At 46.0% G+C, this 14,770-nt stretch overlaps 1 protein-coding gene across 2 annotated transcripts; it reads right to left on the bottom strand.

Annotated features, from left to right (window-relative positions):
• Positions 1–146: 146 nt before the first annotated feature.
• Positions 147–14,764, bottom strand: ZNF175 (zinc finger protein 175). Of its 2 annotated transcripts, XM_027618297.2 has the most exons (5): positions 14,633–14,764; positions 12,210–12,401; positions 7,430–7,556; positions 7,072–7,167; positions 148–3,688 (listed from the first exon to the last, which is right to left on the bottom strand). In XM_027618297.2, the coding sequence occupies exons 2-5, from the start codon at positions 12,357–12,359 to the stop codon at positions 1,887–1,889; spliced, it is 2,175 nt and encodes a 724-aa protein (XP_027474098.2). In that variant the 5' UTR covers positions 12,360–12,401; positions 14,633–14,764; the 3' UTR covers positions 148–1,886. The 2 variants fall into 2 exon arrangements, with proteins under 2 accessions (XP_027474099.2, XP_027474098.2); XM_027618298.2 differs by lacking the exon at positions 14,633–14,764 and having other exon boundaries at positions 147–3,688; positions 7,348–7,556; positions 12,210–12,229.
• Positions 14,765–14,770: the final 6 nt, after the last annotated feature.

Below are 14,770 nucleotides of genomic sequence, written 5' to 3'. Positions count from 1 at the left end.
AATAAAAATAAAAACCCAGGACAGAGGAGTTAAAAGCTTGTGTGTCCGATGTAGGATCAAATTTGGGTACCTGGCTCCTGGGCCAGTGCCCCGCAGGGGTATGCAGTCCTGCTGCTGTCTTGTAGCAAAGAAAGCGGCGAGAAGAACAAATAGTAAAACCTGTGAGGATGGTTGAATTAATTAGCATGTTCACCCCACAGAATACCACACACCACTGAGCAGATGCACCGCAGCATGGAAAGAACAAGGTGCACACACGTGTGTGGTATGATCTGATGTTTATAAAAGAGAGGACAGAGTTCCCACACAGGTAGAGGATTATGAGCGTAGTGATGAGTGTGTGTGGCTATCAGGTAATCTTCTGTAAAGGGCCAGATGGTACATATTTGCAGCTTGCAGGCCACTGGAGCCCAGGGGCAGTCACAGACCACACATCAGCACAGGAGCCTGGCTGTGTCCAATAAAACTTTTATTTAAAAGAGCAGGTGGCCGACACTATTTGGCTGATGGCCAGTTTGCTGACTCCTGGTGTAAATGATTACGAGCCTGTATAAAAATACAAAAAAGTCCATAATGAAAGGTTAACACTGGTCATTTATGGAGCTGTTCACCAGAGATGGTGGAGGTGGAAAGAAATGGGGGGTGGGGTGGGGTGGATAGAGCTGAGCGGGTCATGAAAGAGGAAAGGTGCCCTGTGAGGACCAATATACGTTACAAAATCACATTTATACATTTACCAAAAAAGTACATTCACATGTCAAGACAGGCATACCTCGGAGACACTGCAGGTTCAGTTTCAGGCCACGCGATAAAGCGAATGTCGCAATAAAACAAGTGAATTTTTTGGTTTCCCAGTGCATGTGGGGTTATGTCGGCACTACACTGTAGTCTACGACATGTGCAACCACGTTACGCCTGAGAAAAGTGTATACTTATTAAAAAACACTTCATTGCTAAAAAAAGCCAACCATCTTCTGAATTTGTAATCACTGATCACAGATCACCACAACCAACAGAGTAAGAATGAAAAACTTGGAAATATTCCAAGAATGACCAACGTGTGACAGAGACATGATGGGAGCAAATACTGTCGGAAAAATAGCACTGTGACTTGGCAGGGCTGCTACAAACCACTGAATTTGTAAAAACACAGTATCTGCAAAGCACGATAAAATGAGGTAGCTATGCCTGTATATATGAAGAAATAATTATTGACTGTGCAATCTCAGGATATATTCAATTAAGAATAAATTTGATACATAATTACAGTAGATCCTTTAAAAAACCATATAATCTTCCCACACCTCTGCTATGCAGTGAATCCTACAACAAACACTACAGAACTGAGCGTTATGTAGGTGTATATACGTATCTATGTATGTATATGCTGACCTGACCATATAAACACATACACACACTACTGTTTGGTCATTCAGTTTGCTAGTACATTGAAAATACGGATATTCCATATTCAACAGGGTTATCACTAATTTCTCACAAATTTTTCTATAAACGATCTGGTAAAAGTCTGTCTTGTAGTACTATCTAGAGAAAAACGCTTCTCAATGTGTCAGTCGGGGTTTCTTCCCAGATGAATTTTATAATCCTTAAACGAAGCTAGTACAAATATGGACATTTACCCTCATTCTTAAAAGTTGTTTTCTGAGGGGCGGTCATTTCTTTCACATCAAATAATGTGTAACTCTGCAACATGCAGTGCATTCCTGGAGTTTTTCAGAATCAGGGATTCTATAACCTACGACTGAATCTGGCGCTTGGGAGGTATTTTTTCTTCTTCGAGAAATTTAGAGTTTGGTTCATTTATGTGTATGCCAATGCATACGAGGAACTGATTTCTGGGTAAAGCCTTTCACACAATAACTGCTTTAATAAGACCTGTCTCTAGTATGAGTAGTTTGGTGTTTATTAAAATTGGATCTGTTGTTAAAGGCCTTCCCACACTGAGAACATACATAGGGCATCTCTCCCGTGTGAATCCGCTGATGGACTTGGAGCTGTGGTTTCCTGCTGAAGGATTTCCCACAGTCACAGCATTCATAAGGCTTCTCTCCAACATGCGTTCTCTGATGTGCCATCAATTCTGATCTCTGGAGAAAGGTGTTCCCACATTTGTAACAGGCAAAGGTTTTCTCTCTGGTGTGCGTCATCTGATGTTTGTGGAAATTTGACCTGCCATTGAAGGCCTTCCCACATTCGGTGCACACATAGGGTTTCTCTCCGGTGTGAATCCGCTGATGCTCTTTGAACTGTGACTTGGAAGTGAAGGCTTTCCCACAGTCGCTGCATTTGTAAGGCTTCTCCCCGGTGTGAGTTCTCTGATGCATGCTGAGTATGGACTTCTGGTTGAAGGCTTTCCCACAGTCACTGCATACGTGTTGTCTTTCTCCGGTGTGAATTTTCTGGTGGATGTTGAGGTGTGACTTCTGGGTAAAGGCTTTTCCACAGTCACTACATCCGTAAGGCTTCTCCCCAGTATGAATTCGGTGATGTATATCAAGCTGTGACTTGGAAATGAAGGCTTTCCCACAGCTGTGGCATGGGTAAGGTTTCTCTCCGGTGTGGCCTCTCTGATGAACAGTCAGATGCGCCTTCTGGACAAAGGCCTGCCCGCACTCAATGCACACGTAGGACTTCTCCCCCGAATGGATTCTCTGGTGCAAGCTGAGCGTCGACTTCTGGGTGAAGGCCTTCCCGCATTCGCCGCATGCGTACTGGCGCTCACCTGTATGAATCTTCTGATGGATGGCGAGGGTTGAATTCTGGGAGAAGCCTTTCCCACATTCGCTGCATTCGTAGAGTTTCCCACTAGTGTGAGTCCTCTGATGTCTGAAGAGAGATAACATCTGGAAAAAGGCTTTCCCACATTCGTGGCATTTATGGGACTTCTTTCTCGTGTGCGTTTTCTGGTGTGTGATCAGTTCTGATCTCTGAATGAAGACCTTCCCACACTCCTTACAGATGTAAGGAATGTTACCTGTGTGATCTGTCAGATATACACCGAGCTTTGGTTGCGGGGTGAAGCCCTTTGCGCATCTGCTGCATTCCTGGAGGTTTTCTACGCTATGGAATCTCTGCTGCTCGAGGGGTGGCTTCTGGGGGAAGCCCCTCCCACATTCAGCACATTTATCGGGTTTCTCCTGATTATGAATGTGATGCTGTGTGCAGGACTGTTTATAGCTGAGGACTTTCGTACATTGATCCCCATCACAGAAGTTCTCTCCTGGATGAATACGCTTGCAGCCAGCATGGGAAGAGCTACGGGTGAACAGCTGGCCAGAGCCAACAAGCTCATCAAGGCGTTCTGTGCGGTCGCTTTGATTTTGATGATTTACTTCTAGGTTAGGCTTCAAACTTTTTGCAAATGAGCAATGTTTATGAGGTCTTTTTTGTGAAGAAACAAGGTGGGGCCTCACATGAATGATTTTTCCAGGGTCCTTCCGTTCACAGTCTCTCTCTGTATCCAATGTTTTCCTGCTGAGGAAAGCCCCACGCTGTGCAGGTTCATTTTGCTTCCACTGACTCCTCACTGTACGACTGGCATGTTCCCACAGGTCTTCTGAAATGGAACACCACAAACCATCTCTTGTGACTTCACTTTCCTTATCATCGTGAAATGAAGCTTTTTCAAATATTTTCTGTTGGGAGGTTTTAAGTCCAAACACCACTTCTAGAGGAGAAAAAGAAGATGAAAGAGACTCAAGTTAGCAGAGGATGGAGGAGAAATCATAGGAGCGGACTGAGGGTGAATACAAATTGCTGAGTCATGATAAGAATGATGATGGTGATGGTGACGACGAGAGGAGAAAGCCACCCTGCCTTCATTATGTGTCGCCTGTCTGCATGCAGCACGGAGCATGTGCCAAATAGCGTTCTACATCATGTGCACGGAAACTCTTTTAAATCCTCACAACCCTGCACAAGGTAACTGCGCTTACTCTCCCTGTTTCACAGATGAACAGGAGGAGGCACAGAATCTCTAAGTAATTGGGGCGCCTGGGTGGCTCAGTCGTTAAGCGTCTGCCTTCGGCTCAGGTCATGATCCCAGGGTCCTGGGATCGAGCCCCACGTCGGGCTCCCTGCTCAGCAGGAAGCCTGCTTCTCCCTCTCCCACTCCCCTGCTTGTGTTCCCTTTCTCGCTGTCTCTCTGTCATATAAATAAAAATCTTAAAAAAAAAAAAAAAAAAGAATCTCTAAGTAATTGACCAAAATCACCCTCCGGAGCTCTGGGGAAAATCAGATTAGAATTTCTAATTCTAAGCTGGCTCCACTTACACAGGCATGCGGTCTAGATACCCATACACACACCTACGATGACAGAAAATACAAGGGTGTGACAGGGCAACATCTGGGAACAGCCAAGGCTTGAAAAGGAGGGGCTCAGAGGATGGCTCTTCATTACCTTTCAGATCTAAATTATCACCAACTTCCCAGTTTACTCTCACTTGTTAGAAACAATACCAAATCCATCTGCCCTATAAATCCTCTGGAGAAGTAAGAAAGCTCCAACTCTGACATGGCCAAGCAGTGAAAGAATACCTGTGCCCAAATTCAACTCTCCAGGAAGCTGAAATGTGTTTGCTTGAACCTATAAACTTATAACCCAAGAAAAGTACATTGGAAAAGTGGACAAGGGGCGCCTGGATGGCTCAGTCAGTTGAGCGTCTGCCTTAAGCTCAGGTAATGAATACCAGGGTCCTGGGATCGAGCCCCACATCCAGCTCTCTGCTCAGTGGGGAGCCTGCTTCTCTCTCTCTCTCTCCCTCTGCCTGGCGGTCTGCCTTGTGCACTGTCAAATAAACAAAATCTTTAAAAAAAAAAGAAAGAAAAAAGAAAGAGCAGACAAGCAAGCTGTCCCCTGAAATCTGCGTCACCCTCTTCCATAGAAGTTAATTGTGACCAGGTATGTGGCTGCCAAGCTACATAACAGTTCCCAGTGCCCTTGCAATGAGGTGGGACAGTGAGGCTGTTTCTGCTGATGGAGTATGCATACGACGTTATGCACCACTTCTGGCCTGGGTGGTGAGACCACAAGCTTCTCAATACCCTCCACCCCTTTTCTGCCTAGTAGATCCTGCCTTTGGATGCCAGGCACAATCACACAGATCGACAGCATCATAAAGCAGAGTACAACAACAGCAAGGGAAGAACTTAATACACCTGACGAATACAAGAAATGAAGCTTCCTGGTGACCTGCTTGTTTTAACTGTTTTACAGGAAAGAAATTATTCTAGACATTATCACACTGACCCTTGGTCTCTCCGTTAACTTTCAACCTTACACTACCTAATATACCATTTTTCCCACCAAGAATGGGAGTCACTGATCATCAAATTTACTAGTACAGAACAGATACTAAAAAGAAAAAGAGGGGCGCCTGGCTGGCTTAGTCGGTAGAGTACACGACTCGATCTCAAGGTTGTGAGTTTGAGCCCCATGTTCGGTGTAGCGATTACTTAAAAATAAAATCTTTAAAAAAATGTGTGGTAAAAAACATGTAATATAAAATTTATGATCTCAACCATCTTAGGCTCATGCCCAGATATTTAGTTTTCTTAGATAGTATATATTTTCTACCTTTACGTACATCATACATATGTCTCTGTAGCAGACATGGAAGAAAATAGGAACCCAACGGAATAGAGCATGAGCGACGAAACTCTTCAGCTACACTTAGAAATATGTGGCCACGATGCTGTCACTGAAAAGACTTTGTTAATCCTACATAGTAATAACTCTATTTTTCTATCAAAATCTCAGGAAAAAAACAAAGTATCAGTAAAATCTGTCAATGGCATTTTGACTGACCTCATCAATGACTGGAATCCACAAAACCCATTAGGAACAAAAACACAAGCAGGAGGAAACGGGAGCTAACTTATGGGAGATCAGTGGAATTAAGAAAAAGGGTCAACTAAATTGCACATTCAAAAAAATGGTTGGATTCCTTTTCTTTCTTTCTTTTTTTTTTAAAAGATTTTTATTTATTTTTGACAGAGTGTACAAGCAGGGGAAGCAACAGGAAGAGGGAGACAGAGAAGAATGTGGGGCTCGATCCCAGGACCCCAGGATCATGACCTGAGCCGAAGGCAGATGCTTAACCACCTGGGCCACCCAGGCGCCCCAAAAATGGTTGGATTCCTAAATAAGAAGACTGAGGTGGAAGAGCCAAGACACGCAGGAGACTCTGGCAAAATGTGTAAGGCGAGAAGCATGTTTGATTTGAGGATTCCAATTTCTGATCTCCCAAAAATAGAGGAAGTGAGTCATCCCATGGGAAGTGTCCACCATGTGGTCGAATAAGGTAAGAGAATGGTTTAGGCACAGGGACTGGAGGGGGTTGATCCAAGGATCACCAGAAAAAACTGAGGCCTGGGTGTTCCGAATAGAAGGGCCCTTGAAGGTAATTCCTATACAAAGGGATGATCAGAGGGAAGCATGGGGGCCCTGAACTGCAGGTGCCACAATCTGGGGAAAAGAAGAAAGAAGATCCAGCACAGAAAAGAAAAACCAATGAATTCAGGGGACAAATCAAAAGGAAAAAAGACCTTAAGAAAAAACTCCATGGACACAAGATGACAAAAGCCATGTACAGATGGAAAACCCAATCAGATGACAGATATGAGGAGATGCTCTAACATCTAAAAATGAAATTAAAACAAGAAACAGCCCTATCGCCTATCACATGGGCCATGAGCAATCTGATAAACGCCATGCTGGCAAGCAAGACGCATAAATGGGAATCCTTGTGCATTCTCCCATGAAAGCATAGGTTATGCAGCTCATCTCAAGAGCAGAATGGTTTCCTTAATCACGTTAACTACACTTCTATCCAGGGGTCGGGGAATCCCATTCCTGAGTGTTCACCTTTGAGAAATTCTTACACCTTCCCCTAAGGGGCATTTACAAGATAATGTATTGCAGCATTAGTCAGAAACTGGGAGCGGGAGGCAACATACAGCCCACCATCGTGGGGACAGTGTGGCAAGTTGAATAACGCCCCCCCCACCCCCGCCAAAGATATGCACGTCGGCCAGGTAGTAGTCACTCACCTCGATGCCTCTGATGTGGGAGCTGAGCCCCTCTTATCCATGACTTCTTTCCTTTTTCCATCCTGGAAATGATCTCTGGGTTGGGAATATGATACCCTGTTAATGAGAAAGGATCTCTGATTTGGATGTGGTCTGGGGCTTTACAGGTCATTCAGCGAACCTTTGTATTGGCTCATCAGAAAAGTCCACATCTTTCACTAGGAACAAAGTGATAGTCAAAGGTGTCCTAAAGGAATGAACAATCCAGGACAAATCAAAGGCAAACAGATTACATACTTCAGATGCCCTACTGCGTTCCACAACAAGGAAGGAAATCTCAACGAGGTCCATCCAAGATTCCCAGGTCAGGTGTGCTCACCCACGGAGAGGAGGTGGCTGTAGATCTCCAGCATCACGTCCCAGTACAGGCATCTCTGGGCAGAGTCCAGTTGCTGCCACTCCTCCCTGCTGAAGTCCATGGTCACGTCCTCAAATGACACCAATCCCTGTAACAACACACCCTGATGTCAATTACTCATTACCGGTGAATAGAGATGCTACTGGTAGACTTGTTTTTAATCATTTTTCACCACGATCTATATGGCTTTCCACTAAGTCACCCATTTCATATTGTATTTTGGGGGGGACGTTAAAAAAAGTTTCTAGCAATATCCTGCCATCTACTGGGCTGGTCTTCGTTCTAGTTTTCTGGCATAGAGCTCCTAAAACCCTTGAAATTTCCTAAGTGAGGAGAGTGATAAAGGGTAGTCTTTTCTTATGCCAGTGAGGTAAGTTTTGGAAATGGGGGGCTGGTTGCCAGGGGAACCAACCAAGTGATGAGAGGACTGAACTTCAGACAGCAACAGGTAATGGACATGATGGGTTCCCTCATGTCAAGGGAGAGAGGCTATAATTTTAACCAGGCTGGATGACTGAGAAACAAAACCAGTCAGCACAGCCTGACGTGACAAGCCTTCACAAAATTCATAGAAGAACCCCTGCGACATGTTATCATGCTCCTCATCGGCTACCACGTCCTGAAGCCACTGCCAAACCACGAGCTGCATCCTGCTTGTCATGCTGCTCCTGAGGCTGAAGTTTGGGACCTGAGCCTGACCACCCCAGATAAGGGTACAGAACTTGCGGGTTTTGTCTATTTAACCCTAAACCTTCCCCCTTTTGTAGCCGAAGGCTGTTATCTCCCCAGTTTGCAAACTGTATGGCAATGAAGCTTTCCTTCGCCTGGGATCAAATCTTCGAATTCCAGGAATTTCTGCTGACAAATTGTAGGACACCCAGCTGGTGTCACAGGGAAGTGCTTAGTGTGGGGAAAAAAAAATCCCCACACGTTTGGTGACCAGAAGAGTCAGAAGCGCAGTGTTCTGTGTGTGTAAAGGAGACACGCAGGAGAAGCGATTTTCCTTTACTGATCTGACCAAAAGCTGAGCCCCCTCCTGGAAGGGTGGGCGTGAGGATATGAAAGAGCGCTCAATCGAAACTCCAAACTGAGGTAGCTCTTTCCAGTTCTAGACCAAATTCCAACATACGTGTGGAAGGAGGGATGCCCCCGTCCCCTTGCCAAGCAGGTCTCCTACAGTGGGGTGGCCTACAATTCAACTCAATTCTAACACCATCTACCTGGAGGTGGCGTCAGATCCCACAGGGGAGGGCTCAGTCCTACATGACTGCCCCACCCCTGGACGAGCCCGTCACAAGCCCAGGCTGTCACCTGTACCTCTGACTGGCTGGCTTACACTAGGGGTTCCCACGACCCCCTTCTTGGACTCAATTAGTATGCCAGAGCAGCTCAAAGATTTAAGGAAACCCGTTTACTCACTAGGATCACCGGTTTATGATAAAAGATAGTAAAAGATACGAATCAAGAGCCAGATGAAGAGGTGCACAGGGCAAGGTATGTGGGAGCTTCCATGCCCCCTCCAGGTGAACCACTCTTAGGGTACCTCCACGTGCTCACCAACCGGGAAGCTCCCCAAACTCACTGGATGTTTACGGAGGCTTTATTACATAGTCATGATTGAGTAAATCACTGGCCTTTGGTAACTGATTCCACTTCCAGCCCCTCCCCCCTCTCTGGGGGTGCAGAGGTGGGACTGAAAGTCCCCACCCTCTAATCACAGGGTTGGTTCCCTTGGCAACCACCACCCTTGGGGGATTTCCAAACTTCACCTTATTTACACAAACCCAGTTGTGGTGGAAAGGGGTTTGTTATAAACAACAAGACACACACTTCACCTTTATGGCTCTGAAGCTTTTTTTTCCCTGCCAAGAACTGAAGACAAGACTAAATATTGTGACAAAAGATGCTCCCACTGCTTATAGCTCAGGAAATTCCAAGGATTTGGGGAGCTGTGCTGGACGATGACCAAATATACAGGTTTCTCATAAATCCCAGTATCACGTAGCTGTGTAAGAGTGTCATTAAAAGACTGGGAGGTAGGGCGCCTGGGTGGCTCAGTCGTTAAGCGTCTGCCTTCGGCTCAGGTCATGATCCCGGGGTCCTGGGATCGAGTCCCACATCGGGCTCCCTGCTCGGCAGGAGACCTGCTTCTCCCTCTCCCACTCCCCCTGCTTGTGTTCCTGCTCTCGCTGTGTCTCTGTCAAATAAATAAATAAAATCTTAAAAAAAAAAAAAGACTGGGAGGTAAATACCCACATATTTAGTTAATAGGGTAAAAATTCATTGCCTCTAGACAATCTTGACAGCTGTTATTTTATTTATTTATTTAAGCTGGAACACGTGGTCTTATGGGAGACCAGGGAACTAGATTACACCTTCTTGCTATAACAAGCTCATACTGTGAGGGGCGCCTGGGTGGCTCAGTTGGTTAAGCGACTGCCTTCGGCTCAGGTCATGATCCTGGAGTCCCGGGATCGAGTCCGGCATCGGGCTCCCTGCTCAGCGGGGGGTCTGCTTCTCCCCCAACCCTCCCCCCTCTCATGTACTCTCTCTCTCTCTCATTCTCACTCTCTCAAATAAATAAATAAATCTTAAAAAAAAAAAAAAAAACAAGCTCATACTGTGTCACACCATTTATATCATCTGCCACAGGGCGCTGCTTGCAAAGACAGCCGTTTTTATTTATAAGCTGACTGAAAATCTGAATTAGCAAAAGGAGTTATCTACTGAAATGGCAAAATGAAAACGAGGGCAAGCAGACAAAATTATTTTCATCATATAAAAGGGAATGAGCTAATATGAAGTAACCTGTATCATAACACCCACTTGAACATGCTTTCAATCACACTCTTAACAATTCACCTACATCAATGCAAAATGAAAGGCATTTTCCTACAATTTAATTTTTTTAAAAAGATTTTATTTATTTATTTTGACAGAGAGAGGCATAGCGAGAGAGAGGGAACACAAGCAGGGGGAGTGGGAGAGGGAGAAGCAGGCTTTCCAGTGAGCAGGGAGCCCGATGCGGGGCTCGATCCCAGGACCCAGGATCATGACCTGAGCCGAAGGCAGACGCTTAACGACTGAGCCACCCAGGCGCCCCTCCTACAATGTAATTTTTTTGTCACCCTTTATGTGCTTAATTGTGTTTCCCCTCCAAGCTCCTCCCACCCCCCCAAAATTCTTATGTCAAAGTCCTATCCCCCAGTACCTCAAAATGTGCCTGTATTTGGAGACACGCTCTTTAAAGAGGTAACTAAGTTAAAATGAGGTCAGTAAGGTGGGCCCTAGTCCAATATGACCAGGGGTCCTTATAAGAAAAGGAGATTAAGAGACAGACCCCCACAGAAGGAAGATTGTGTGAGGACACAGTCAGAAGACGTCCATCTACAAGCCAAGGAGATACCACAGAAGGAACAACCCTGTTGACACCTTGATCTTGGATTTCTAGCCTCTGGAATTACGAGAAAATAAATTTCTGTTTAAACCACCCAATCTGTGGTCCTTTGTTACAACAGCCCTAGTGAGCTAACACAGTCACACAATAAAGATCTCGACAATTTTGTTTCAAATTTGGGTGTTTTACATTTTCATTTTAAGAATGACTTTTAAATATTTGGGGCAGTATCTTTTAATTTTTAAATGATTTTTACTTGGTTATTTACTGTAATAGTTTTAATGGTGCTTTCAATGTTTTCTATTATCAAATGTTTCTGTCGGCAGAGATGACTTAATACATTACTGAAACATATAATCTCATAATGTATTGGTTCACAATGGTAATAAACCATGCATTTATTATGTTTTTTAAAAACAGAACATCTCTCTGTAACTTTGATTATAAACCTATCACAGGTCAACAATGCACTCGTTGTTTTAAAACACAGTGTCTTTAAATACACAGACTAAGGGGCACCTCGGTGGCTCAGTCACTTAAGCATCTGACTTCAGCTCAGGTCACGATCTCGGGGTCCTGGGATGGAGCCCTGAGTCAGGCTCTGCCCCCAGTGGAGAGTCTGCTTCTCCCTCTCCCTCTCCCTCTGCCCCTTCCCCTGCTCGTGCTCACACTCTCTCTTCCTCTCTCTCTCTCGCTTGCTCTCAAACAAATAAATAAAATCTTTAATAAATAAATAAATACACAGACTAACTTGGAATTTCAGGAAATCTTGAGTATACCCAAGAATCTTCCTTTCTCTTTCCCAATATCAAATATTATATCCGTGGGCAATTTGGAAACACTATTCCCTGGCATTTGTATTCATCTTTTGAAACAGGAAAAACCACACATGTCCTTAAAACACAGTTTTTGCTCTAGTAGTCTATGATTCTATAAACCATGAGGACAGAGGGGAAACGAGCCACCCCCACCAAGCAGGTAAGAAGTCAGATAGGGACCAGCTGAGAATATGCACAGACCCAATGGTGGATGAAGGATCTTCTGAGCTGAGCAGGAAGGAATTAGCATTTCCCTGCCAGTGGCTGGGGCTTCCCACCCAGATCAGGGGCTACCTTCTCTCCGTCCTTTGCCCCAGGACCAGCCCTCTACAACATACCCTCCTCCATCAGCCTGCACAGTTTCCTCCATTATACAGAAGGCCTGTGAATGAGGGGACATCAGCCCCCGTGGGCCGCTCTCAGCAGGAGGATGCACACGGTCTCAGCAACGGGGGTCCAGAATCTGCTGCTTCTCATGTCTGCCCTCAAATTCTGGAGAACCGTCCCTGGGGCTCCTCCTGCTTACCTCACATGGTCCACCCTGCTCCTGTGGACGCAGGACCTGGCACCTTTGGGGCAAATTCTCGTCAGCGGGCATGTCTCCCCTGGGCTTCACTTCTCGGTTTCTCTTGCTGACAACTCCGCTTCTCCCAGGACCTCGAAGCTGGGTGGGCATCTGGAGGCTTTGATCAGAGCTGCTGGGGAACGTCTGGCTAGGCTGTGGAGAGAGACCCGCAGCCTCAATGATGTGGTCTGACCCATGGGCTCTGCAAAGCCACCAGGAAGTCCTGGAGAGGCAATGCTCACATGGTCACTCCTCTAACATGTGCTCCACACAAATATTTTTGAGGGTCCTTAGGGGAAGGCCATGGGCTAGACACTATGGAATAAAACTTCAGAAGAACTCAGGCAGTTATTAACCAGGGTAAAATAAAAGACGAAGAGTTCTGGGGTGCCTGGGTGGCCCAGAGTCAGTTAAGCGGTCAACTCTTGATTTCAGCTCAGGTCATGATCTCGGGGTCCTGGGATCGAGCCCCCGTCAATCTCTGCATTCAGTGGGGAGTCCGCTTTGGGATTCTCTCTCTCCCTCTGGCCCTCCCTGCACTCGTTTTCTCTAAAATAAACAAATCTTACACAAAACACAAAGAGTTTGGACTACATGAAGGTTTAATTGTAACTCTGCCACCTTTTAGCCTTGAGAATATGAAGATACTACTTTAACTGTCATTTCCAAAATGAGGATGCACATTTTTATCGCAGGCATCGGGACATGTGATGAATCTTATTAAGCGTTCAGCACCTGCCTGGCATGTGGTAAATACGCTGTTTAATTTTCACATAACCCTGTCCACTAAACATCACGATCATTATGATGCCCATTTTGAGGCACGAGGATGAGGAAACTGAAGCCGTTACATGCTTTGCCTTACGGTCAGTCTGCAGAGGGAAGAAAAGATAATCAGTCCTTCCTCTGCCTCGTTCCACACTGCACACAGCTGCCTCTATCTCATGTGGTCCCCTCCATGGTCAGCTTCCATAAACACCATTTCCATTTCCTGTTGCCTGCAGAGAGCTGAGGCTCTGAGGTGGTCATGCTGGTATGTCCGTGCGAGCTTCTGGACATTTCAGTGCCCATCCTAGACAGCCCAGACTTTCCTATTTTTTTCTTATTAAAATATTTTATTTACCATTTTTTAATTAATTTTATTTTATTACGTTATGTTAGTCACCATACATTACATCATTAGTTTTTGATGTAGTGTTCCATGATTCATTGTCTGCCTAAATATTTTATTTTTAAGTAATCTCTACACCCAGGGTGGGGCTCGAACTTACAATCCGCAGATCGAGTCACACGCTCAACCGACTGAGCAGCCAGGTGCCCCATAACAAAGCCAAAACTTAAATTTCCTGTCCTCAACCCCCACCTTCACCTGGAAAACCTGCAGACATGCACCAGGACCCTAGATCACTTACCACGCCTTGACTGTACATAAGGAATTGCCCCCCAACTCCACACCCAAATGCAGTCACTGACAGCCCTGACCTCCAGATATCCCCCAGGAGTGGACCACAGGACTGCCAGAAGGTCACGAAATACCCCCCAGTAACTGACACAGCCCAGGCTACGCTCGCTGCCAAAAGGTTTCCCAGGGAGTGTGATTTCCACAGGACCCCGAATAATTCCCACCCTGGGGTTCCAATTAGTGCACCCCAATAGGAAATCATCATCCATCTGTTCAACTGCCAATTACTGACCATGTCCACAGGGAGCTAAGGAGGGGCCTCAGAAACCCCTATAACTGACCACCCAGCCCTGCAGTCCATCGGCTCCCACATGCTACCCTTAGCACCCCACTGATTTCTGGAGGTCCCCAAACACTGCTCTCCGATGTTACAAGGGGACCCTCAAAGTCCTCCAATCCCTGAAGCTCCTGCTCCCAATCGCTGCCGCCAGAGTCACTCCCCGAACGTCCCCAATTCCACCTACTAAGGCCCGCTCCAGAAGCATGTTCGCCGTCCTCAAGTGAGCAAGTTCCAAGGACCAACAATACAAAATTTGATACTAAAACACACTTGGGGGACGCCTGGGTGTCTCAGTTGGTTGAGCGTCTGACTTCGACTCGGGTCAAGGTCTCAGGGTCCTGGGATCGAGCCCCGAGATGGTCTCCCTGTTCAGCGGGAAGCCTGCTTCTCCCTCTTCCCCCCTGCTCGTACTCTCGCTCTCAAATAAAATAAATTTAAAAAAATCTTACACACACACACACACACACACACACACGAGTTTAAATTCCCAGAACACTTACACACATACAGGAAATACGCAAAGCCTGAAAATGACCGAGCCAATCACCCGATTCGGATTAGAAAACGCCACTCATCCCACAGCACCCCTTCACTGAGGACCCCGTCACTCACTCCGCAGACCCTCGTGCCCCTCACACTCACCCCAAGCCGAGTTCCCCTCACAGACCCCACAGGATCTCCACTGCTAATGTCCCAAAACACCTCAGCCTCCCACACCGGCGACGCAGGGGTCAGGAGTAGTTAACAACCTAAGCGAAATGGCCGCGCTGGGCCACTTCC

This window comes from Zalophus californianus, chromosome 17 (genome assembly GCF_009762305.2).
Source record: "Zalophus californianus isolate mZalCal1 chromosome 17, mZalCal1.pri.v2, whole genome shotgun sequence".
Classification (NCBI taxonomy): Eukaryota; Metazoa; Chordata; class Mammalia; order Carnivora; family Otariidae; genus Zalophus; species Zalophus californianus.
Note: the sequence above shows the minus strand (reverse complement) of the source record. Positions and strands in the feature narration are given on the sequence as shown.